Source organism: Larus michahellis, chromosome 1 (genome assembly GCF_964199755.1).
Source record: "Larus michahellis chromosome 1, bLarMic1.1, whole genome shotgun sequence".
NCBI classification, from domain to species: domain Eukaryota; kingdom Metazoa; phylum Chordata; class Aves; order Charadriiformes; family Laridae; genus Larus; species Larus michahellis.
Window position 1 is genome coordinate 190,139,044 of NC_133896.1, and position 25,011 is coordinate 190,164,054.

General features: G+C 41.0%; 1 protein-coding gene across 2 annotated transcripts; it reads left to right on the forward strand.

Moving 5' to 3' along the window:
* Positions 1-13: 13 nt before the first annotated feature.
* GPALPP1 (GPALPP motifs containing 1) lies at positions 14-19,888 on the forward strand. Of its 2 annotated transcripts, none has more exons than XM_074565171.1 (8): positions 14-179; positions 6,478-6,622; positions 7,662-7,766; positions 11,759-11,867; positions 16,198-16,332; positions 16,558-16,722; positions 17,145-17,243; positions 19,552-19,888. In XM_074565171.1, the coding sequence occupies exons 1-8, from the start codon at positions 95-97 to the stop codon at positions 19,768-19,770; spliced, it is 1,062 nt and encodes a 353-aa protein (XP_074421272.1). In that variant the 5' UTR covers positions 14-94; the 3' UTR covers positions 19,771-19,888. The 2 variants fall into 2 exon arrangements, with proteins under 2 accessions (XP_074421272.1, XP_074421283.1); XM_074565182.1 differs by having other exon boundaries at positions 27-179; positions 6,484-6,622.
* Positions 19,889-25,011: the final 5,123 nt, after the last annotated feature.

The following is a 25,011-nucleotide window of genomic DNA, read 5'->3' on the forward strand; positions in this document are numbered from 1 at the left end:
ACGGAGTACCAGTGATTGCGTCATCCGACAGCACCGGAAGTGCGGCCGTGGGGTGGGTAAGCAGAGCGGGACCGGGGATCGGCCCCCCGCCGCCATGGCCCGCGAGCTCATCGGCCCCGCGCTGCCGCCCGGCTTCCCGCGCCGCGCCGAGGCGGACCCGGATGAGGACTTCAGCCAGGGTGAGGCGCGAAGGGGCCCAGCGGCTCCGCGGCCGCCGGCCTCAGGCGGCCTCTGCCCCCGGCTCCGGGCCCGGCAGCCGGGCGAGGCCTTGGGGGCGGCTGCCCGCTCCACGGCGGAACACGCGAACGGGAGTGGCGTGTCCGTTCTCCCCCTCCTCTTCGTGTCGTCCCCTTTTGTCTGTGTCGCGTGTGGTGGAGCAGTACGGCGGCTCCGGCAGCCAGCGTTTGGCAGCTCGGTCTGCGGTGCCTCGGCGGAGATAACCTCCGCGGGTGGCTTTTAGAGTGACTTTTTCAATGAAAAAAAAAAAAAACTCACGTGGTGGGATTCTACGGATATGAAATGGTGGAAAGCTCCTTTTAAAAAAAGTACCTCACTGATTTGGCAGTTATTTGCCTGCTCAAGTCCCATATGCGCTTTTAGGCCTGGGGTCTTTAGAAGCTCTGAGTGCGAAGTTCGTGGGCAGGAAGAGAAGGCAGTGGTAATGTCTTTGCAGCCTGCACTCCTTTGTCAAACCAAACCACTTGATGAAACTATCGTTTTTCCAGTCAGCTTTCCTGGGGATGCGGAACTGGCCTGTGATGGGTGAGGCCGTGGTGCCTCACCTGCCAGGGCCCCTGATGCTGAGAAGTGGGATCTCTCTGAGACCAGCCGACTGCCAGGCTGGATCTTTTGCAGCAGAGCTCAGTTCCCCCTGCTTAAACTCTTACATGTTCTGTATCAATAATAACTCCAGAAGTAGCAGTTTGAATGTTATTACTCCCTCTCTTTAATCCAGGTTCAGATCACTAGTGTATACACGTTCAATTTCTGGCAGTGTTTCAGAGATCGCTCCGTTATTCCAATTAAAGCAGTTCCCGTGGGAAAGGTTTCCTGTGCTCGTCTGCTCTTCTCATTTTTTAAACCAGGAGAGGGAGCAATAGGAAGAGAGAGCAAAGCTGCTGCCTTAGCTAACACCATAGCAACATCAAGCTCCAGGTCCGTAGCTTGGCTTTGTACTGAAGTCCTGATTTCACGCTTGTTTGAGGTGATGCAGCCTCTCCTATTCAGCTGTGTGTTGGTGGCTTATTCACTTTCTTTCTGTCAACATACTGATACATTTTGCAAGTTATCTATATTGCGTATGAATCCACTGAACAAAATAAGTTAAACTTATCATTAAGTTTTGTGATACCAGGTGGTTTGGCAGTATCTAATCTAGGTTATTCAGCCTAGTTTGTCCACTTTTTGTCCCAGTGTACGTCAGCTGCTTAGTAGTACAGTTACATTGACAAATATGCTTGGGGATTTCTGTGTGTAATGGATGAAGGAATTTATTTGCCTTTTTAAAAAAAAAAAACGACAAAAAAAATAATAAAACAACAGAAAACCCCCACCAAACCCAAGTACTGGGGGGCCGTTTATTTGTTTTTATAACTTTTATAAACTTTTACTGACTTAAAACAGCTTGGCACAACAACTGAGTGTACCTCCTCAACACATGAGGCATACTGCTGCAGTGCATAGGAGGAAGAGAGAGCAAGTACTTTGGCATAACACGCTTTGTTGTACAGAAGTACAGCTCCAGCTGGAGCCTTGCACCTGGAGGTTCTGAATTGTAAAATTGTGTGGCGGGGCTGCCACAAGCATCTTCTGTGCTGTAGCTGGAGCCTTGCACCTGGAGGTTCTGAGTGGCAAAATTGTGTGGCAGGGCTGACACAAGCATCTTCTGTTCTGTGACACTTGCTGGGTCTTGAGACAGAATGGGCCTACAAGTTGTTCTGTAACTATTTCCTTCTGTATTCTAGCTATTTTAAGAGATACTTCACCTCTTTAAGCTGAACAGCTTTTCCATATGTTTTCTTTCCTTGTGGTCTCACTGATATTTGAACTGCTCTTTGCTTTTCTTTAAGAACACTTGCTTTTTTGTTCTACTTTTATAGTTTCCACATCCCAACAGCAATAAAATGAGACTTTGAGCAGACATTCTGAGAATTCTGTCAAAAAGGTTTCATTCAGAACTATACTATAAGAGAATAGAACAGATTATTTCAGTTGGAAGGGACCTACGATGATAATCTAGTCCAACTGCCTGAGCAATTCAGGGTTGACCAAGTCTTAAAGCATGTTAAGGGCATTGTCCAAATGCCTCTTAAACACTGACAGGCTTTGGGCATCAGCCACCTCTCCAGGAAGCCTGTTCCAGTGTTTGACCATGCTCTCAGTAAAGAAATGCTTCCTAATGTCCAGTCTAAACCTCCCCTAGCGCAGCTTTGAACCATTTCCATGCATCCTATCACTGGGTCCTTGGGCGAAGAGCTCAGCACCTCCCTCTCCATTTCCCCTCCTGGGGAAGTTGCCTCAGCCTCCTTTTCCCCAAACCAGACAAGCCCAAAGTCCTCAGCTGCTCCTCATCGGACGTTCCTTCCATCCCTTTCACCAACTTTGTTGCCCTCCTCTGGAAGGATTCAAGGACCTTCACGTCCTTCCTAAATCATGGGGCCCAAAACTGCACACGTATTCAAGGTGAGGCTGCACCAATGCTGAATACAGTGGGATAATCCCTTCTTTTGACAGGCTGATTATGCTGCGTTTGATGCACCCCAGGATGCGCTTTGCCCACTTGGCTGCCAGATAAGCATTTGTCTTCCATCTGCAATATGACATTGCCATGCTAGATGTAGTGAACAAAATGAATGTCTGCTGATCCATTCTTAAATTTGTATTTCTTTCACCTTTATATGGATAACGAAGAATCACAGAATGGTTTGCATTGGAAGGGATCTTTAAAGATCATCTAGTTCCAACCTCTGACATAGCAGCTTTGTTAATGTTGTAACTTAGCATGCAAATTCATGTTTGTTTTTTTTTTTTTTTAATGAAAAAAAACTGGAGATGTAGTAATTGTAGCTTGTGTAATCACATTGGTGTTAGCATGTGGTGTTTCTCATTGTGAAACATGAGCAGAGTTAAAAGTTTGTTTGTTTCCTTGTGCATCTCTGCCTCGGAAGATGAGGGAGTAACTAAGGGAAAGTGCCAGTTTCTGCTCTGCCTGTAGGTCAGCACAGGGGGATCCAAAATGGACTTTGCCAGTAGATACCAATGTCCATTGGTGTCAGAGAACTGACACTACTCAGACACTGTGACCCTTACTCAGGACCAGGATGGGAGCAAACGGTAGTTGGACAGACTCAAAAGTTCATCCCCGGTAAATCCTTTACCTTTCGTTCTTCAGCTTGTCACTGTCCAGCCCATGGGACACACTCATCTCCCGATTCTTCATCTCATGATGATTCTTTGAAGCTGGCCTGAATGTTCTCCGGCTGGAAGAATCCTAACTCCTGTGGTCCATTTGTCCCCACCTCTGTGCTATCCTTGTACCAGCAGGAGTGAAGTGATGGGGAATGGCTAAAAATAGCCAGAGATGCAGATGGGGGGGTTGTGTATTTCAGCATTGAGGCCATGCTTGTTAAAGTACAGGTGCGTTGATGTGATGTGTCTGAGTTGATCTGTCACTGTTGCTGAAGGTGAAAGGCCCTACTCCTGTCTGCCCTTGAGAGGTTCCCAGTGCCTGTCTGATGGCATGGTGGATTGCTTAGAATTGGCAGCAGAAATTAACCTACCAAAACAAAACAAAAAGTAGTTTTTCATTTGGTTTCTGAATTGAATTGACTTAATTTTCAGGCGGATAGTCACCAAAGCTAGCTCGATGGAGAGGGCATGTCAGAGCAACAGTAATAGGATGGCTACTTCTAGCAGCTGTGAATCATTCACTTCAGTCCAACTTGAGACATATCCTTGTCTCTGTTTCTTTAGCCTTCATCCCCAAAATTTTCTTCTCACGCTTTCTTATCCACTGACCTGCTCTGGGTTGTTCTGAGTTCTGGTTGCTTCCTCATTTTCCTGTTGCTCTACCATTGCTACATCCATTTCTTAGTTTCCTGACACTCTGAGCTCTCCTCTGTTCCTCCTTCACTTTTCCATGGCTTTCAGGGAATTTCATTCACAGAATTCTCATTAGATCTTGGCCTTCCTCCGTACCCTTTCCTTTCTTTGCTCCCAGAATCTAAGCTTAGCAATTCCCATTCCTTCCTCTCTGCTTCTTCCTGTGGTTCCTCACCCCACCCCTATCCATAACTGTATCTTTGCCTGTGCTGATTATTAGTCTGTCAGTACCATGACCGTATTAATTTTTAATCCCCATTCTCCCAACTCTCTTTCTCCTCCACTTCTTTCACGATGTCCAATGACTTCTGCTTCCCCGGGCTTTAAATGCCATTTTCCCTTTATGAATCAGTCTCTATCTCTATTTTGTTTCTGGTTGTCCTGCTTGGGCTGCGGTTCCACAAACAAAACAGTTCTTTCAGGGGAGTGCTGGGTTTTGCAGTATTATTTTTATGCCTCTCAAATTCCCTGATCCAATTTGTTGCATAGCCCATGCAAACAGTTGTGCCAGCATGATGGGAGAGAGGAACTGGGATAGAAAGTGTGTATGTTAGCCCTGATGTCGGACAACATGTTAGTGAGACCAGTGCTTCCTTAAATAGTTTGGGTTTATATCTTCTTTCCAGCTCACAAAGCTGCTTGCAATTTCTCTCTTCCTCTGCAGTATCAGACTCATCAGGCTGCAGCTCAGTTTGCTTCTTTCAGTCCAAGTCTTTTCTCTTACCTGTCTGCATTTAGAGCAAATGAAGCTCTGCTTTCATGATACCAGGGCATCTAGTGGCTGGAGAAAGCTATTGTGCAGGTTTTATCTGGTTTTTAAGTGCTTTTTATCCAGTGGTGTTTCTCATACCAGAATGGGAGACTTTTTGATAGCAGTCTTTATTCCTGTTTATCATTGATGTGTTGGTTCCCTCTCATCTTGAACTTACTTTACCTTTATAGGCTGGGATGTTGTAGTTTTTTCTCTTCTTAGTGCTGAAATGGATGTGTATGTTCTAGTTGAAGTTTTTCCCATTAAAACGAAAAAAAAAAAAAAAGCAGCAGATCTATCTGCATGCTTTGTAACTGGTAGACTGTCCTTGTTCTGTGTCTTGTGCTAAAGATGAGTAAAAGCTTTATGAAGCTCACTTGAAGGACTTGATTTCTGCCTAGCCTTTGTCAGCTAACAATGGAACCATAATCTGTATCAGGTTTTATTTTGCGCTATCAAAAAGTCGTAGTTCTTTAACTGGAGATGTCATTTCCTGGTACCCTTCATTTATGTGGTTTTATTGCACCTCATCTTTTCATCTAACCCTTGAGTATTCATAAGCTAACAATACCTTTTCCCCACCAAAACATCTTTCTGTCCCGGCAGTCTTGGACTCAGTGCTGGACATATTAAAAGGAGGAATGGTGTCTGTATCTCAGGATGCTAAATCATCGGTAGGATCAAATCTCCATTATATCAGATGGCTATTTGTGCTGTGTGTGTAAAGTGGTACTGGCCCTGCATGGGCTGCCCTGGATCCTGGGACCATTGCTGGTCTTTGCTTACTGCAGCTGGTTCTGTGTTCATGGAGCCTGTGAGGGTGTCTAAGTGTCTCATTTTGGGGGGCATTTGCTGTTAGGATCAGTGGCTAAGCTACTTTTTGACCCATTGTACATCGTACTACATCCAAATAAGTCTGTAAAGAATTGTGCCTGCTGGTGGGGACACTGCCAGAAAAAGCTCAGGCTTATTAGAACAGTTAGAGTCTGAATTTTTCCTTTGCCGCGGTATTTCCCCCCCTCTTCATTACGCCAGAGGGTGAAGCGTTGACCAGAGCATGAGAGCCCCAGTCTTCTGACAGTAATGATTCTTTGAAGTCTGAATGCCTAAATCATCCCTTTTTCAGCAGAGTCTGTGCCTGCTGCTCACACTTAGCTGAACTGGGAATAACCTTAATTGTTGAACCATTCCTAAAGCAGGCTGCCAATTAAATTCCACTAATCGGTGGTCTCCTATTCTGTGTAGGTACACATGATGTGATTCTTCACTAATAAGCTTGAAATACTTTATTAAGGTGGTACTTTCTTTTAAATATACCAGTTTATACCCTATGCATTGTAAACCAGTTGTTAGATAAAGAAGGGCTTTCCAGTCCTGTTCCAGGTGACATTTATATACTAATGGATTAGTAATGTGCTAATTTAATTCAGGGGGGTTTGTTCATTGAAATACCGTGCTGAAAAAAGTAACTTCTAGAAGTTTGTTTAGACATCTTCTCTAAATGCTAGACAGAGTAATGATTGAATAGACTTAATTCCCGATAGATATGTGTTTTAGGGATACCAAGATAGATCATGCTCATCTGGAATGTTTAATAAGTATCCCAAGTAACTCTGGATGTTCAGTTGCAGGACCAGCACTACCTCCAGGCTATAAAAGCAGCTGTAGCTCAGAAAGTCCTGACAGTGATGACGACTCAGAATCTCTTCCTCCAACCAGAGACGCAAACAGAGATTCTGAAGAGGAGACAGAAGGAGATCCAGCACCTAAGTGAGTATGTTCTTAGGTTATTTGTATATTTCCGTTGTATTGCAAATGAAATGTGTCTGCATAAATTATGACAAAGGGACAGTATTATATCAATAAAAAGATTAAACCCTGTACCTGTGAAAAACTTGATGACATGTTCTGCATGTTCTTTGCAGTCAAGAATGTTCAGCTGACCTATTTGACACCTTACGGTGGAATTAAGTCATTTAGGGCGATCAGATCTCTGTACGTGCATGTTTTATTTTAGTTCTGCAATTAAAGTAATAAACTTTTTTTTTGTTCTTGTTTATACTAAGGACAGACACCACTTATCATGTATGTAAGTATTTGGTACTTGAGTTATGCCCTGTTTCTGGTATACTACCTCTCATTGAGAGGTAATAAGAACTATTTATGGGCATGAATTTATGCATTCAATTAAGTCAACTCTAATGGAAAAAAAATTGAATTATTTAGCAAATAACAGGAGTCTGCAAATACTCTCATTTGTTGGGGTTGATTACTCACAATTGCTGTGGTAAGACGTTGTTTGTGTTTGTGGTAGGCCTTGTATGAGGGACTTGAAGGGCGTTATGCCATCTTAATGAGTGTTAGAGTAATTATTGCTCGCTTTTCTCCTGTTGTCTTATTCAACGGTTTTTCAGTTCAGTAGAATTGAACTGGGAAAAATACCAGTCAAAATGCAGACAGTGTTTAAAAAAAAAAAACATAGAGAAAGAAGCGTGCTGAATTTAAAATTACTTTCTGACTAGAAAATGGTATTTCAACATTTTACTACTCTTCTTTCTACAGCAAAAGCATACTTAATATTTATTCTTTTTTAAATGTCAGAGTGTTTTTGGAGTGAAGCTTATGCTCCCAATTTTTTAATTGCTTCGAATTATTTTGGATCCCTTTGCACTGTTTCCTTGGTAACAGCAGCATATTTAGTACATAAGACCGTCTGAAATAATTTTATGTATTTTTTTTTCCTTTTTAAAATGTAGATAATTGCTATGCGTGTCAAGGTAATTATTAAGTGAAATCTTTGCATTTTCAGAAAGCCAAAAAGAATTCAGGAAGAAGATGACGACGATGATGATGATGGCTTTTTTGGGCCCGCTCTTCCTCCTGGATTTAAAAAGCAGGATGATTCTCCAGAGAGGTAATTAAAATGCAATTAGATTCAGACTCTTTTCCTTAAAACACAATTATTTTAGATAAAATATTTTGTAGTACTATTACAGAACACTTCAACTGTGCACTTCAGATTCACGTGATTAGATTTGCTTCCTCCACAGTCTTAGAACAGGAACAGCATTGCCTTGAAAAAGAATGCATGGCCCTTCTGATCGTAGTTGGAAGGTTGGAGGGAAAAAGAAGAAATGTGAATTGTCTGAGTTATGCTTTGAATGTCAGATTTCTTCCATTTCTTATGATAGGTCTCAGATCAGCGCAGAAGAGACAAATTACAGGTACAAGGGCCCATAGTTCTGTGGTTTATTCTGGGCTGTGAAGGGAGTAGGGCAGTTAGCTTTTGTGTGGTGCAGTACAATGCAGATTATTGGAATTTTCATTGGTAATGCACCAAAGAATAGTTTTCTACCTGGAGACACCTAAACAATAATCTGAACTGTGTAGGTTTCTAGAAAGCAAGGTGTCAGGTCTAAGCAAATAAGCATTGTTTATAGCTTCTATTAGGAAGCTTTCCATTTGATTGCACACAACTATAAAATATGTCCCGAAAAAAACCTATTTATGGGTTTTCTATGCAGAACTTAACTATATCTTACAGCCTTCTAGCCTTTACATCACTCTGTGCACTTCCTTCTATAATTTGAAATTATAATCCATAGTGAAATTGGTACTTCCGAGGGGACCTTATTGATGAAAGGTACAAGAGAGTCCCTTGTTCACTATAATCTTCCTTAGAGCAATAGGGAGCTGGTAGATAAAATAGATCAATGCTTGCCTGTCAGGTATGAGTTTTCAGTTCTAGGCAAGTGACTCATTTTGTTGTCAAGCTGCGTATGCAGGATACCATCTTGAAGGAAATTTCAAAGTTGAATTTTTTTTTTAGTTTGGATAAATTTTAATGGTGCTTGTCAGCAGTGAGGAAAAACAAGAATGCATGTAACTAAGGTTATTTGGAAGTATCCTCTTCATCTGTTTGGTTACACTTTACTGTAATCAATAAACTCTATTGTAATTGTGGGTATCGTGCTCAGTGGGCTCATTTGATGCCTTCATGATCCCAAGAGTAATATCTTTTCTTTTTCTTACATCTCATATACACAACGTGTTATTTTAATTATAAAATTTAGGAAATCACTAAAAATAATGTGATCTCTAATAAAGCAACCAAATGCTTGTGGCATTTAACATCAGCGGAGGTAGCTTTCTTGCTTTCTTGCTTTTTGACATGAATACTCTGGTAAAATGTTATGGCAAAGTGTAGGAAGGAAAAGAGGAAGAAGAGGCAACTTGTAGTTTGAAGGTCAGAGAGATGACCAGTAACACAGGTTGTCACCCATCATATAATCTTAGTCTTTTGTATGTTCACCCAACTTCTACTTAGCAGGTTATGGTGGATAACTTGCATTTACATTCAGAGGGCAAGACTCTGCTCTGTGTCTGCGAGTATGAGAGGTTAAAGCAGCAAAAGGCACTTGCTAGATTTTGTGTGGTTTTTTTTGGTTCTAGCTCACCATACAACTACTCCTAGCACACACCGAGAAAGCAGATTGAGCAGAGCTGTTTTGCACCCAGCCCGATTCCCTGAATAGGTGGGAAAGGTGTGATGTGTGGGAAGAGCCTTGTCTGTCTTCCACCCCCGTACACCTGGCAGTCTAGTTGTGCTGACACACTGAGGCGTGTAAGCTGTGCAGGGTGTAGACACAATGCTGTTAACTGCCTCCCTGCTGCACTGCTCTTAGCGTTGAGCAGATTGCCAGCTGACAATCTAGCCATGAATAATTGAAACAAATGCAGGCTGTTTGTTTCAATGTATGGGCATACTGTTTATTAGCTCTGCGTGACATACTTGTTCTTTTAGAAAAGCTTTTGTTCTGTTGCATATTTTCCAGACTTGTCAAAGCAACAAATTTGTGATTAGGAGCAGCTCATGTGGCAATTTGAAGCTTGTTAAAAATTGTTTGAATCATTCCATCATAAAATATATATATATGAACATATTTCCTTCAACTTTGGAAAGGACATTGCTGTTTGTCAATGCTAGACAGAAGTGCAGCACTCGTAAATATTCACGAAGTATTCACGCATAGAGGTGAAGAGCAAAGGTTATCTTAAAAAAATCTTATGTTATACATCAAAAGAATACTGAAATGCCCATCTTGAAACATGTATTAGCAAGGACTCCAAGTCCAAGAACAGGAAAGCATTCTTTGCCATATATGAAATCCAATATTCCTTAAACAAAAGCTTAATTCATTATAAGTTTGGGGTGTTTTTTTGAATGTGTATAGATAGGTACGGAAGCTGACAACAGCAGCAAAATGTGTTTAACAGAGTTTTATTTAGATTCACTTCACCTGTTCAGAGAACCTTTGGATATCCAGGAAATTGTCAAGAATCACATCGACTCTGTGCTGCTGAGGAAAGACCTGAGCAACAGGGTTATTCATGTGTGGGGGGAAAAAAAAAAAAAGCATAGAAATGGAAAGCGTGGGAGGGATGAATATGGGAACCATTTTTCTATTTTTTGGTAGAGCCTTTGAGCTGTGTCAGAAACAAGGCAGAGTATCTGAGATCTGCTCTTTTTCACAAGTTGCACGGATACGGCCCACAACGTAGATATGCTTACATATTTTAGTAGAAGGCTTTTTTTATGGCTTGGTTTAACTGTCTCTCCATGCAAAATGAAGGTACTTGTATACCAAAATAAAAGATTATTTTGGCTGTATCTGTAGAGGTTTAAATTCAGTCTCTTTAACTTACATTGGGAATTTAAAATATGGTCTTAATAAGAAAGCAGTCAGAACAGAGGAAAATAAAAGCTGTTTCTTTTTTGCAGCAGCTAGATGGGAGTGGAACTTCAAATTTAACCCAGACCTCGTGCCTGGGTTTGAAACCTCACCAGTGCCCTTGTCCTGGCCTGAGCCCACATTTATCGCTTGTGTCTTTTTAGCTGTGGTTGGCTATCTGGCAGGACATTCTGCTTTTTATTTCCCCTCTTCAAATCCTGACAATAATATCACTACAGCAGGACTGTACTGATTAGATTACGCGGGATTTAGTAGAAGACTGTAATTAGCATAATTCAATTCATGTTGGGTTACATTTGATTGCCCTAAAGCTCAGAAACTGAAGATCATAATAAACAAAGCCTCTTCTGATACCTTGTGAGGATACAGTCACTTGGATATTTCTTCACGTGATAATTCTTTGGGTTTTTTACTAGCTTTTATTAGCTTTAAATAATATGATGGTGGATTATTAAGAGGAACTCGTATGCAAAAGTCTCTTCAGTACTGAAAGCACAGTTTGGAGTATACTTTGAACTGTTTCCACCACTGAAAGAGATTCTCCCCTTTCTATGCTCCTGGAAACAATTGAATTATACTGCTTGCAGAGCTGCTGTGTAAAAACAAATTAGTGAAGTTACCTGGGATCACAAAACTTTTATTCTCCCATCTCCACTCAGAGGGAAAATAAACTTATAATCAGAGCAGTTCACTGATTCTGTTTATTGAAGGACAGTGGAACTGTGGTGCAAGGCAAGAATGAACAAAATTGGCTTTGTTGCTAGTGAAAGAGTAGCATATATTTGACCTTCCACCTTTCATTGCTTTTGAACCTGGGGAAGGAAGCTAGGGGAGAAAACTTGAGTGCATGCTGCAACTTTCCTGGTTTTCTTGCATCCCAGCTCTCTGCAGAGGTCGTCCTGGAAAATCGAGAAACTCTTCTTATTCAGTTATTTCTGTGTGCGCACAGCGGGCACACTTGGCATGGGAGGAGAGAGAATCACACTTCTCGTTAACATCTGGGTTTTATTTTTATATTAATTTATGACATTTTTCTCCTGCAGCTAACAGTGGAAGGCTGTCATTTAATGTACCATCCATGTTGGTTATGTTACTTCCTTTCTTTTCCCCTCAACCGAAACCCAGGATTTTCTTTTTCTTTCTTCCCCTCAAGGCCCATTATAGGTCCTGCCTTACCGCCTGGCTTTAGGAAACCTTCGCAGGACACCGGGAATAGCAGATGTTCCATAGGACCGTCTGTTTCATCAGAATTCCATACCCAGGTTTGTGAAAACAGAAGCCTTTTGTTTTAGTACAAGCTATCTGAAATGCTTAAACAAGTAGGAGCCTGAAAAAGTCTACTAGACATACTTTTTAGCATGACAGTTTAATTTTAGACCAGAAAGTGTCTGGCATGTTTTGCCTGAGTCAAACAGTGAAGTATAAATAAGCCTTAAAAATGCAAAAGGCTGGTCTGGTTTTGTTGTGATTTTGCTGTTAGGCGGATGATGCACTCACTGAACACAAGAGATCTAAGCATCCTAAACTGCAGTCACAGTAATTCTTCCTGATGTTTTTCCATTCTTTCTTTTGGTGTGACGTCCTTCACAAGTGAACATCTTGGCAAAATTCAGATTTTGAAAGACATTAAAGGAGTAATGTAACCTGTTAGAATGAAGATATTTACCTATAATTCAAACTTTTACTCCTTTGCTGGTAGGGGAGCAAATGATTGGGTATTTCACATATCTTCACCACATTAAAAATGTTTATTAGTGGACATGTTAAATAAGTTTGTCCAAAAGAATGCAATCAAGAGCGATGCAGTGGTGTCACTAATTGTTCTTATCAATAGCAAGACGATACCTGTAACTGGGAGTGTAGCAGGACAGTGACACTGACACAATTTTTTGGTTCGTGTTTTTTGACTGTTCTTGTCAGGTTAGGTAAAAAATAATATAAGTCCTATAGTCTAATCCCTAGATGCAAAATAATACATGTACTACTAAAGAACATTCAGGATTGAGATGTGTGACAAAATATAGCTAGAAGTATGGGGAAGGTTCAGCTCCCTAAACATGGGCATCTAGTACCATTCTGAAGAATCTGAATCATCTGCAGCAGGCTGGCAGATAAGGAGTAGCACCTCAGAGGAGCTTGCATCCTTCTTGAGTAGCACCTCTTAAGCCAGGCAGGATACCCAAAGACATCAAAAATAGTGCTGGATACCAGTGTTTAGGCAATTGAATCTCTGTCATGCTGTGATAAACAAAATATTAATTCCTTGTGAAAATTAACTTGTATTTCCACAGTTACTCTGTTTGTTTCTAAAATACTTACGTTTTTAAGTTTAACTCCCAGACATCATGGGACAAGCTAGGAAGGAAGGAGGCAAAGGCTGCTCTGGAACTTCACTTTTCAGATTAGTAGTCGCAAAGTATATCATTCTCCAGCCTCCTACAGTGAGTGTTGTCATAATCCTTCATGAAGAATGATTGTCTGACATTTTTAAGATACTCATCATCTTATAACTCCAAATAACGATTAAGCAATTTATCATAATGACAAATCTCTTGAGGCAGGCATGTCAAAACTGGTCTCCTTCTATATTTTACAAACAAAAAAATCTCTTTTCTCCTAAATAGATCTTCTAGCATCAGCTTTGTTAGAGCTATTAAAGAACTTAGGTTTGTTTTTTTTTTTTTCCTCTTCCTAATAGTACTTTTTTTTTTTTAACCTTTGAATATGATGAGTAATTTTTGTTTATTTTGTTTTAATGTATTTAAATATTTTGTATTCTGGTACATTTTTGGCAGCAGCTTATTCCATGCTGACTCTTCACTTTATATTGATTTCCCCTTCAGACTTGAAGGCAGTATTTTTTAATGTTTGTTTAATTTCATCTTGTTTGAGGCAGGTGGTAATGGAGTGAATTGAACTTAACACTAATGAGAAAGGAAATGAGAGATGCTTCTTCAATTAAAACTCAGGGTGGAATTTGTCTTCTATCCTCAGCTACTTTACGATACAATTTATTATGAAATTCTTATATCTGCATTTTTTATTTGTTTGTACAAAGAGAGAGGGAAGTGTTTTACTACCTTGGTTTCTCAAGAAGTTTATTCCTCTTCCCCACCAGCCCCTTCTTTAAAAAAAGAGAGAGAGAGAGCGAGAATGCAGTCACCCCATTATTTAAAAGATGAAGCATTATCACGGTGGTAGAGAATTAGTGAAAACTTAACTGTATAAATGTTTGAGAAAAATGATGGGAGAAATCGGTGTTACCTACTCACAGTGCTACTGTTTATAAATGTCGCGGGCAGAGTGAATAACTTCACTTGTAAGAGAGCAGTGAAATGTTTATTAACATAAAACAGTGATTTAACAAAGTTAGTAGTGAATGTGACAGTGTTTTACGAGATGCGATGCCAGGGTACACTTGATTATTTACTGCATAGAGGCCAGGGTCAGACAAGCTCTCAGGGAAACGCTCCCGTTGAGTCACGAGGTTCAGAAAGGACCCCCTTGCTTTCTAAACTCCGTCTCAGAGAGGAGTTGAGGTGAGGCTGGATCCAATCCTAGTCCCAGACTTGGTAACGGTTTATGTCTAAAGGATTATATATGCGCATTCAATCCTTATATCACTTAGCTAAGATTTCAAAGTTTAGCATGCTATTAGTCACTTACCAAGAATCTGTTGCGGCAAGGAATCTCTCAACCTCGAGGAGAAGAACCTTAAGCGAGCGTCCCCACTCAAGGGGAGAGCCTGTCATGCAGCCCGCTGCCGTGCAGGAGAGTTCAAAGGGCTCTTGGGCTGTCCACTGTTTATGGAGTAAGATAATTGACCTATAGTTGTATTCTCATGGGAACAAGATACCTGGGTTCCCACTCCAGACAGTGTTTTGGTTATGTTGCCAGCCATCTCCCACAGTTCAAGTGCAACTCATAACAACTCCCGCTGATGACCATGGCTTGAGCAGGAGCCGGGGGGGGAAAAAGGGGAGAGCGCACCGCCACAATAAATGACCGGCTATTTCTCACCCTCCTAAGTCTTTCAGATCCGTTTCATGCAACTGGTCCTACAGCTATTAAATTAGCCGAACCTTTTCTGGCACTTTGTGGTTCACAGCCATACGTAGCTGTGTCGCTTGCTGCCTGAAGCTTGCCTTCCCCACTGTTCACACCTTTGCTGACTCCTAAAGGCAGAAGGGCCAACTGGGTTGGCTAGCTTGGAGGAGTGTTCTTAAAGCACTCCGGTTTTTGTAGCAAATGGCACACGTAGGAGTAAAGTGGCTTATTTCACACCTGCTGTCTTCCTTAGCCCAAATCCCTCTACAGCAGTGGGATGCCAGCTATGAGCAGGCTGAAGTACTAAGCTTGAACTCGGTGTGGCAGGATACCTTTCCTGCTTTCCTCCTCCTTTCACTCGTCCTTCATTCCCCATGCTCCCATTAGGTGACTCTTCTAGTGGGGTTCTGTACTCCATTCTTGTATTCTCCACTGGGTCATCTCTGCCTCAGGCGTCTTATTTTACGTAGAAGGCTCCTGATACTGTTTTTCCACTGCTCATTGCTCTTGAGCCCTTATCTTCTCTGATGGTGTCATGTCTTGTTTCTAGGATGTCCGCCTGGTAACCAAAGTTTGGCATGACAAAAACAAGCCATTCCCCCCTTTCATCCTTCATTTGAAACTTCTTTGACACCAGCTTATATTCTTAAGTAACGCTCTTTACTTCCTGAGCGCGCAGCCTTGTCATCGTCCTACTCCCATTGCTTTATCACCCACGTTCAGGCTGTAGCTAAAGCTTTTCACTTTTGTAGATATGGGGCACCTTAGCTTTGCTTCCAGGGCACTTTGGTGTCACCAATTTCTGTGTAGTTCTGCCTCCATCCACACCTGTACTGTCTTAACTTGGAGGGACCTGTGAGCTTTCTGTACAATCCTTGTCACCCACAAAGATTCTTATTAATATCTAGTCCCTTTCAATCTTCATTTTTTGAGCTCTTCTCCAAATAAGTGCTTAGAATACAATGTCCAAAGGGATTGAAGAGTCAAATGACAGAACCAAGAGATTAGACTGGTAGATGCTATGCAGCAGGGGTGTAGTACCGTGCGTGCCACTGTACCCTACCTTGCAAGTTAATCTTTCCAGCGTCCTTACAGAGTCTGAGCTCTGTAAGGATGCTGGAAGTTGCAGTGCGAAATTGCAGTCCTTATTACAGAGGTGCATTCCGGTGTTGCTAGTGATGGTAAAGCCCAGAGCATCAAAGAGGTATGCTTGTGTGGTTCAAATTTACTTACGGCCACAGAGGTTATGTGGCTGCACGCAGAGCAATGTAAAATAGCAGGACTGTGTGTTGCCACTGTGCTTATCAGCAGTTTTGCCTCAGACAAGAGATGATGCTTTTGGAAACACGGAGACTAAGTATCCATGTTAAAGCACTGAAGAGGTCTAAACTGGAGTTTTAATCCAGGTTTTTGCTGTTTGACTGTCAGATGCATTGCATTAGGTTTATATGCTCTTCTAAACAAAATCTTTCTAATCCTACGAAGCTAAAGTGTTTCTTGATGGTCTTAGCACCATAGTTGACAGAAATGTTTTATTTTTGGAAGGTAACAGATAGTAGTGAGGAAGAAGATGATTTTATAGGCCCAATGCCTGCAAAAGGACCGGTGGAGTCTGATGTGACTAAGGAATTTGAACGCAGAGCTCAGAGAATGAAGGAAAAACTTAATTCAGCAGACAGCGTAAGTTGGATTTCTTAATTTCTAGTATTTTGTTGCTGGAGTGTATTTGTGTTTTTCTTTTCCTGTTTATGTGTGAACTCAGTTGCAGTTCTGGTCGGGACGCTAAGTGTTTGCAATTGTTAAAACAAAGAAAAATCCATGATTTCTGCTGGAAGCTGAGATTCAGGCAGCAATTTTTGATTATGCTTTTTTTTACTTCCCTCCCCCTCTATTTCTTTTGTAAAGGATGAACCCAAGCAAGTTACCAGGGAATCATGGATGACAGAGCTTCCACCTGAATTGAAAAGCTTTGGATTTGGCCCAAGAACGTTCAAGAGGAGAGCTGATGACAAATCAGGCGATAGATCTATTTGGACAGATACTCCAGCTGACAGAGAGAGAAAAGCCAAGGTGAGCATTTATTCATTCATGTACACCTGCAGGCAGTATCTATGTTGTTGATACTCTGTGGAAACAAAGTAAAGATACCGTGAGCTGTTCAAGGAAGTTGTTTTTTTTGCAGATTTTTCTTTGTTACCGAAACGTATTCATTCAGGCTTAAAGGTAAAGGCAAGGAAATAACAATTTTAAGTAACGTTGATATTCATTTATTCCCTCTCCCTTCTGCAGTAGTCAGGTACTCTGTATCAGCTCATTGAATTTCCAATTACAGTGTGTCCAGTTTCTTGTTCTATCAAGCTGAGCAAAAAATACCAGGTGGCCTTTATCGTGGCCTCTACTCTTCAGATTTAATTAAAGTAAATATAGATTTCCTTGCGTTTTACTTCAGACATTCTGATTACTATAGCGTGTCATTTGCTTCTACGCATCAGGAACGAGAAGAGGCAAAGAAATCAACCAGTAAGGATAATGAAGAAATTGTATTATCTGGGAGAGACAAGAGACTCGTTGAGCAGGTGACTTCATACAATGTAAGTGTAATAGCAAAATACTTCCTCCTCCTGCATTTCCTTTAATTCTTCAGTCCTTTCTTCTGGTTCTCCTTTCTAGTGCTGCTGGTTTCCATGGTGATGCCACAACAGTCTTCCCTTTTAGTGTCCAAACCTGCTGCTGTTTAAGTCATTAGAACATTTACCATTGACTTCAACAAGAGCAGGATTGGGTCCTCGAGCTGCTGCTGAAAACAATGTGACAGAGTTGGGGTTTCTGTATATTGTCTCAATTTTAGGTGGTGTTTTCCTTAAATCATCCCCATACCATCAGGACACGGCTGCTGGGAGTGGACAGCATTAGTTCAAGTATTAGCTTGCTCCACTGAATTACCAACATCCAAAGAATAAACCAGTGTAAAGGTTTAAACTTTTAGGACAAAATATGCATTAGCACAAAAGAAGCTTGATGGGCTAAGCAGATCGATGCATTAATTACGCTATGTAATTGATTACATTAACTGCTCATTACAACAGCATTATTACATGAAGTTTTCCTCAATCTCTTCAGAAGCAGATAATTTTTACAGACGGATGTTGATTACTAGAAATCTGAACTCCATGTCAAATTCCGTCTCGCTTTTCTCTCTGCCATCCCTGTCCACCAGCGTACGTGGACTGTTGCCTGCCTTACAGCTGTTCATTCCACTTTGTCCCTGATTTATGGCCTGAAGTCTTACGGAAGGCAGTCTGGTCTCTTGAGAGTATAATTAACTTGCGAATCGCAGCCTTGGCTTATATTACATGATTGAAGTTTATCTGGCACTTTTAATAATTTATTTGTACTTTATTAAATCACATGTCCTTCTTAGAGGCTTGCAAATCCAGAGCGATTAGCCTACTGTCTTAAATTTCTTCTGTATTGTCTATTTCTGCTGTCATTATGAATATAGTGGAATACTCTTCATGTAAAACCACGGGGTTTGCTCTGTACCATTGCCAAAATGAAACATATAGACCTTTAGTGTTTCTAAGGTTAATGGAGTTCTCTCAAAAAAACCTGACAAAGACATCTTGTTTAAGAACAATGTTTCTTCGGTTGTTTTGTTGTCTTGTTTGGTTTTGGGCGTTTTTTTGTTTGTTTGGTTGTTTTTTTAAATCAGTTCTTTTCTGATTATCAGGTGTTTAGTTTGTTGTTTTTGTTTTTTTCTTTTAAAGTTTTTTTTTCTTCTGTTCTTTGCTATTTCTTTCTCCGCTGACCTTTATCAAGGATACTTTCATAGGACAGGAGCTTTAATTCTGAAAATAATTTCTTAGAGTTAATTCTTTCAGTGCTGATGCCATATACGTTCTCTGGTGCAATTCTATCAACCCTGACGCAACTACACCATGAATAAGTATTGTCCGTTTTCTGTTTTCCATGAGATATGTCATGTGTGAATTATTATTTTTATGTGTGATGAAGTAAGTGCACAGGGAGAGAAGGGACTTCAGAAGAAAGATCTCGTGTTCCTAGATACGAGAAAGTAGAGCTACTCATCTTGTTCTTTCTGATGAGAGAATTGATTTGGACTGATCTTTTGGCTGGTTTGTAATGATTTGAGAGTCTGAGAAATTGACTACCTAGAGATACACAAATACACTTTATGTGGCCCCTCCTTTGCTCAGATAATCTTGTGAGAACTAATCCCGCTCCTGCGTGAAATCAGCAAAAGTTGTATGTTGTATTTGAGCTGGATCTTGCTCTTTAATAAACACAACTGAAGTCCTTGACTTGGCAAAACACATGCTGTAACTCAAACCTGTGACTTTGCCCTGTGGGCTTGCAACAGATGATTCGAATACTGAAAAGTTAAGAGCACACGTTAAAAACGCAGTAGTGCGTGAGAGTAAGATGGAAAGGGTATCTTAGCTTGTGCCTGCCCCTAGCAGTGACCAAAACCAGATGCTTAGGGCAAGTGTATAAGAAATTGTACACTTCAAGATGCCTGTACTTCAAGATATTTCTCTTGACTTGTCTTCATTTGTGTCTCCTAATAATGGCAGAGCAACTTCTGTATTTCTTTTGCATGGTTTTTATAATTTATCTCCAGTGTCTGTGGATATTCAGCAACATTATGGGTGTCTTTAATGTCCGTGAATTATTAGTATTTTATTCAGTGTAGACAAGATTACATGCACTTTCTGCTCTGTGCATTCTAAATTTATCGTTCTGCTTTCCGGTTACAAAGCTGTCTTCTTTCTCTGGAATTTTTAGCCTTCCTAATTCCAGTCTTTCCATTTAGATTTTCTGTACGTTGTTGATATTTTGTAACAATTTATTTCCTCTTCCTTTTTCCCGTTTTTCCAGGAGTCAAAGAGGTCAGAATCTCTCATGGACATACATCAGAAAAAGCTAAAGAGCAAAGCGTCTGAAGAAAAGAACAAACCTCAGGAAAGAAGGCCGTTTGACCGGGACCAGGATCTCAAAGTCAATCGATTTGACGAAGCACAAAAGAAAGCTCTCATAAGAAAATCCAGAGATCTGAATAGTAAATTCGAGCACAGTAAAGGCAATATGTTTTTATAGCATAAAAGCATGAAGGTTTTTTTTGAAGTGAAGTCAATTAAACTTTGAATACTTAATTTTTTAAGTATTTTTCTGTAAATATTTGTATGCAAAATAAATACCTTGATGTTTAACTATTTTTCCTTGTCTGTAAATACTCCGTTAGGGAGGAGCATCTGGACTAAAACTAAACTGGTAAAGGGAAGTCCTGGTGTAAAAAAAGAGATAATGTAATTTTTGCTACTTTAAAACGTATTTATATGTATATATTGTTAGCGTGAAAATAATTAATAGGTATTATTTTAAGGAGCTCTAGATTTGCTCAGTTTCCCCTGCCTCGCTTGAGATATTTTTGCTGAGCCTGACCTGAAGGCCATGGAAGAATCCCCTTTAGATTCGTGGGCAGGGTATGGTGTGACTGGAGTTCCTGCTGGGGAGTATAAACTCAAACGGCAGCTCTTCTGTCCACCCAGTGCTTTTATTTTTGTGATTCTGTGTCTGTACATAAATACAGGTTTATATGTATACAGTATAATTCCTGCACTATAGCAGGAAGAGCTCGTGGTAGCAGAAGTAATAAAACCTCAAGATTTGCAGATTTAATTAAAAGATGGTGGTATACCAGAAGAGAAAATCTAATTTGAGTTTCAATTTGTTGGTCTTATCGGAAAACCCATCTTTTTAAAGCAAATACAATGTGAAAATCAAAGGAAAATAAAGCTTATTTTGTCAGTTAATTTGCAGGGCAGAACAGCTCTTTGGTATCAAAAAGGAAATAAATCTGATATTTAAAAAATCTACATCCATGGTTAGTTTTTTTAGCTCTTCTGTGCGTGTTCGGAGCAGCTGAAAGGAGAGTTGCTTTACTTATTTAAAATTAGGCTTCTACTTTCATCCTTTTTCTGTTGAGTAAGGTTTGGGATCCTTTTTGAGGAGTTAGAAGTATCTATATACAAAAATAATTTTATATAGGAGACGCTGGCAACTTGTTTGGAATTGTGCCACATTCTGCTTGTTAAATACCATGGGGTTCACTGAGATTTGAACAAAGGCTACCGTGGCAGGTGGTGTCTGGGTTGGTTCATGTTAACGGAGCAGTGACCCAACGAGCTCCAGAAACAAATGGCTAAAAACTTGGTAAAACTTGGTATTATTTTATTGCACGTGTGCGTGAGCCCAAGGCACAGCCTCCACCTGCTGATGAGAAGTCTTGGAGAATTTTCAGTATTGGAAAGTAATGCTCGCATACAATGTATTTAGATACTGCTTCTTTTTAAATAGGCAATTTATTTTGCTTCTATTTGCAACTTATCTGCTACCTTCGGGCAGAAGAGGGACTGGTTTTGTGTTGTGTGTGGTTTTTCTTTCATCAGGTTTGAGTTTCTGTGCCTTTTTGTTTGGAGGCGAGAGGAGGGTTTATACAAGGGCTGCTAATTTTTCCTCCCGGAAACCAGACTTCTGCTAATGCCTCGTGTTTTTTTGTAGCATAGCAAACAACGTCTTGCTAGGTTTCTGCCTTCTGAATTGCTTCCTTCCCCTTTTCGGGGAGCTCCTCTGCAGCTGGGGGTTAAATAACATCTGTCTAGCAATTCAGCGAAAGTAGATTTCTTAATTGGAAAGGCAGTGTTAGGAATGTTCGGGGGTATTTTTTAGGCAACTAAAGCAATGACAAGGGGGAGCATAGCGTGACCAGCTAAATCTTCATGGTTGGCAAAAAATGATCCTCGTGCCCACTTTTGGAAACCCTACTGCCTCGAGAAATTAATTTATTATATCAGGTGTTGCTTTATGCTGAAAGAGCTGCTCTCCTGAGCACATCATGCAGTCCTCACTCAGACAAGTCTGTAGCAGGGACGAGGGCTCGTTGTATTATGAAGCTCGTGCTTCATTTTCATTTTTGACCTTTGGTCCCTCCTCTTCCAAATTGAGGACCAGTCATCAGACGTCTTGCTCTGTGGTTCTTTGATGGACCCCTTGCTGTCCTGATTTGAGCAGCACAGGATTAATTTCTTTTCTAATGCCTGGGAAAACTGCACTTTTAGAAGACTCTAGTGTCTGAATTTGTGAAAATATTTACTGTATAGCCAGCTAGGCTATGTGGGATTCAAGGTCTCAGTGTTTTCGAGTTCGCCAGGTGCAGGGATGAGGAGGAGCGAGACCCGGGCATTTGACCCAAGCTGGCCAACAGGATTATTTCATACCATGAACGTCACATTCAATATCAATTAGAAAGTTTGCCGAGAAGTTCTCTCTCTTCCTTGATGGCTGCGATCCTGAGAACTTCTTGCCGCGGTGCCGGACCCCTGAGCCCTTCCCTTCCTCCCGAAGCCGCAGCGCTCGCGGTGTCCCACATTTGCTGTCCCCTGCTGGGAGTGCACAGCTTCTGCTGATAGAATGGGCTGAGTATCATCCTTCTGTATTTTATATTGGTATTGTTCTTTAGTGTTATTAATGTTAATTATCTAGTCTTACCCTGTTAAATCTGTTTATATTTCAGCCCTCGGGTTTCCTTGGTTTTTTCCCTGATTCCTCCTCCGGGGTGAGGAGGGGTCATTGGGCGATTGATAGAACAATTGTCTAAATGACACTAAATTGTTGTGGGTTTCTCAAACCGTAACACCTGCCTGGCCCCACTGTGGTCTCCTGCCCTCTCCAAGGACGTGTTTGAGTGGGGGCTCCGGGATGTTGCTCGAGAGGAGGAGAGCCCTTGTAATGGGGAGCTCAGGCACCCCCTTCACGGTCCCTATGTGGGACGTGGAGTTCGAATTAATGAAGCCTCGATGCAAGTCGGGAATATGTTTTCTCTCCTTTGCTTAATGTTTTTTTTTCCCCGTTCATGAAGCAGCCTCTCTAAGACTCGATGAAATCTGTGTTACGAACTTGAGATGGGGCGGGGGGGCGAGGGGAAGTGGAATTGTTGAGAGTTCAAATTAAGCTTTTCATTACTTTGTGTAAATTGAGTGAACTTTTGAATTGCGTTAATACACAAACTAATCTCCTCTTAGCGATGCCAAACCGTTCCCTCGAACAGTCATTAGAACAAGCAGCATCTCACTAAATTACAAGCTCTGTGAGCTTTTGTGGGAAAAGATGAGCTGTCCTTTACAATTTGGACGAGCTGTAAAGCATTTCTGCAGAAATGTTAGTGGGTGATTTTTTTCAGAATCTCATTTTAAAAAAAAACAGAATTTATTTCGCAGAAAATCCTCACCATAATTACTATGTAACATTTCTGGTAACTGGCTCCCGACGCAGATTTAATGGATTCTATTGCTATTCTGCGCTGTCAGCCTGCGTCGCGGCGGATCGACTCCAGGCACATCAGGAAACTCTGTTTTATTAAAAAAAAAATAATTAAAAAAAAATGTCAGGGAGGTTTTCCCGGAGGTGAAAAGCCGATCAGCCTAGATTTTAAAGCGCTTGCCTTTATTTTGTGCTGGCAGAGACATCCTTTATTAATAATGATGTTAAAAAATTCTGCTCAAGAGTCTTCTTCTGAAATGTCAAATAAGCGTGGAAGGAAATTCACAGTGAAGCTGGCAAAAAAGGCGGCTTTCGTGGTAGGCAAATGATAAACAGGATGTTAAAGAGGAATTTTAAAGACTGTAATATGTTAATAACAAAACAAAACAAAACCAAGCACCAAAACAACCCCTGTTGAGTCTGCTGTATTACCGAGGAACAATTAAAGGCAATACAACTTTCCGATTTCTTCGCATCCATATTCAGGACAAAACATTGAGCTACCAAGGCGTTCAATCCAGCACATTTGGTTAGAATATGGTATAGCAATACCGTCACCTGAGAAAAATCTCTGTCGTTGAGAAAAACTTCTGTTTGCTTTCCTGGATGAAGAAGTGTGTTTCCCAAAAATAAGCAGCAATATAAATGGATTTTTTTTAAGGGTTTGATGGCGTCACGTTGACAGCACAAAAGTGGCATTGTCGAAATAGCTTTCTTCTCGAAATAAACATTGAGATGAAACCTTGATATGTTTCTGTTCAGGAGGAAAGGGTTTTTTTCACATAAAAGTTCTAAAATGCTCCAGGACTTCAGGGCTACTTGTGCTTGGGGACTTGTTTTGTTCCTGAAATGTAAACTTTGTTGTTTCTGTCCAGCCACTTAACAATTGTATGTTGATTTAAGAGTAATAGAGCATGAAAAAATCAGAATCTGTGAAAACTTTCTGTCCGTGTGTCCTTAACTTCAGTTACCCTACCTGCATATAGCGCATATAGTTGCTGATTGCCTGATTATCTAATTCTCAAATAGACACATGCATATGATTTTCTGCCTTTATGGATTGTGTGCAGTGTTTTATAGGCTGCGAAAAAAAGAAAGTTATAAGTGGTGTCTTTCAGCCAACAGCTTTAGATTTTTCTCCTGCGCTCACTAATGAAGATGGTGTCTTGCTACCAGAAGTCAGTGAGGAACGCGAGTGTGGGGGGTTGTTGCGTGAAACGCGTCTTCCTGATGCTTCCAGCTCTGGCAGCCAAATGGGAAGTGGAGACCCTCAACAATAACTCACCCAAATGTGTCATTTCTGTTCTTTTCCAGCCTGAGGTGAAGACTGAGGAATTACCTGTGCAGAGCTGATCTTTTCACAGCAGCCACTTCTGGGTCCTGCCCCAGTAGCCATCACCACAACAGGCAAAAGCCCTTTTTCCATCATCCCGTCACCTCGTGGTTCTGATCATCTGTTTTATTACACTGGACTTTAAATGAGTAATAAATCCCATTGCTCTTTGAAATTATAACCATCTTTAATCAGTGTGTCAAATCAAGCCTTATTTAAAAAAAAAAAAGTCTTTCTTTTAGTGTGGGAACTTAAGGTCTCTAGGAGACAGCAGCACAGGCTGTTTGTCACTTCAGCAGGAGCAGCTGCAGCTGTGACTTCTTCCAAATAAGCAATCCAAACATAAATATTCAAAGCAATTCTCATAAGCAGACTTTAGAGGAAGGGGGAAAAGAAAAAAAAAAAAAAAAGAAGTGACTGGCACAGACTCTCAGCTGCTCAACATTGCAAGGGCTTGCTTCACTTCACAGGGTTGTAGCCACTTGTGTACACCAGGAGTCTGACAACTTCCCGGCCTAAGGGCAAATTACATCTTCTCTCAGTCCTTTCCTGTCTGTCTCGCTCAAGGAGCCTCACTCCCTACATATGGCAATACCTGGGCTGCTACAAAGCGCTCGATGTACATCAACAAACACTTTTTGATATGTCTTGATCTGTGTGAGCCCTGGAAGAGCCGCTGCAGCTCT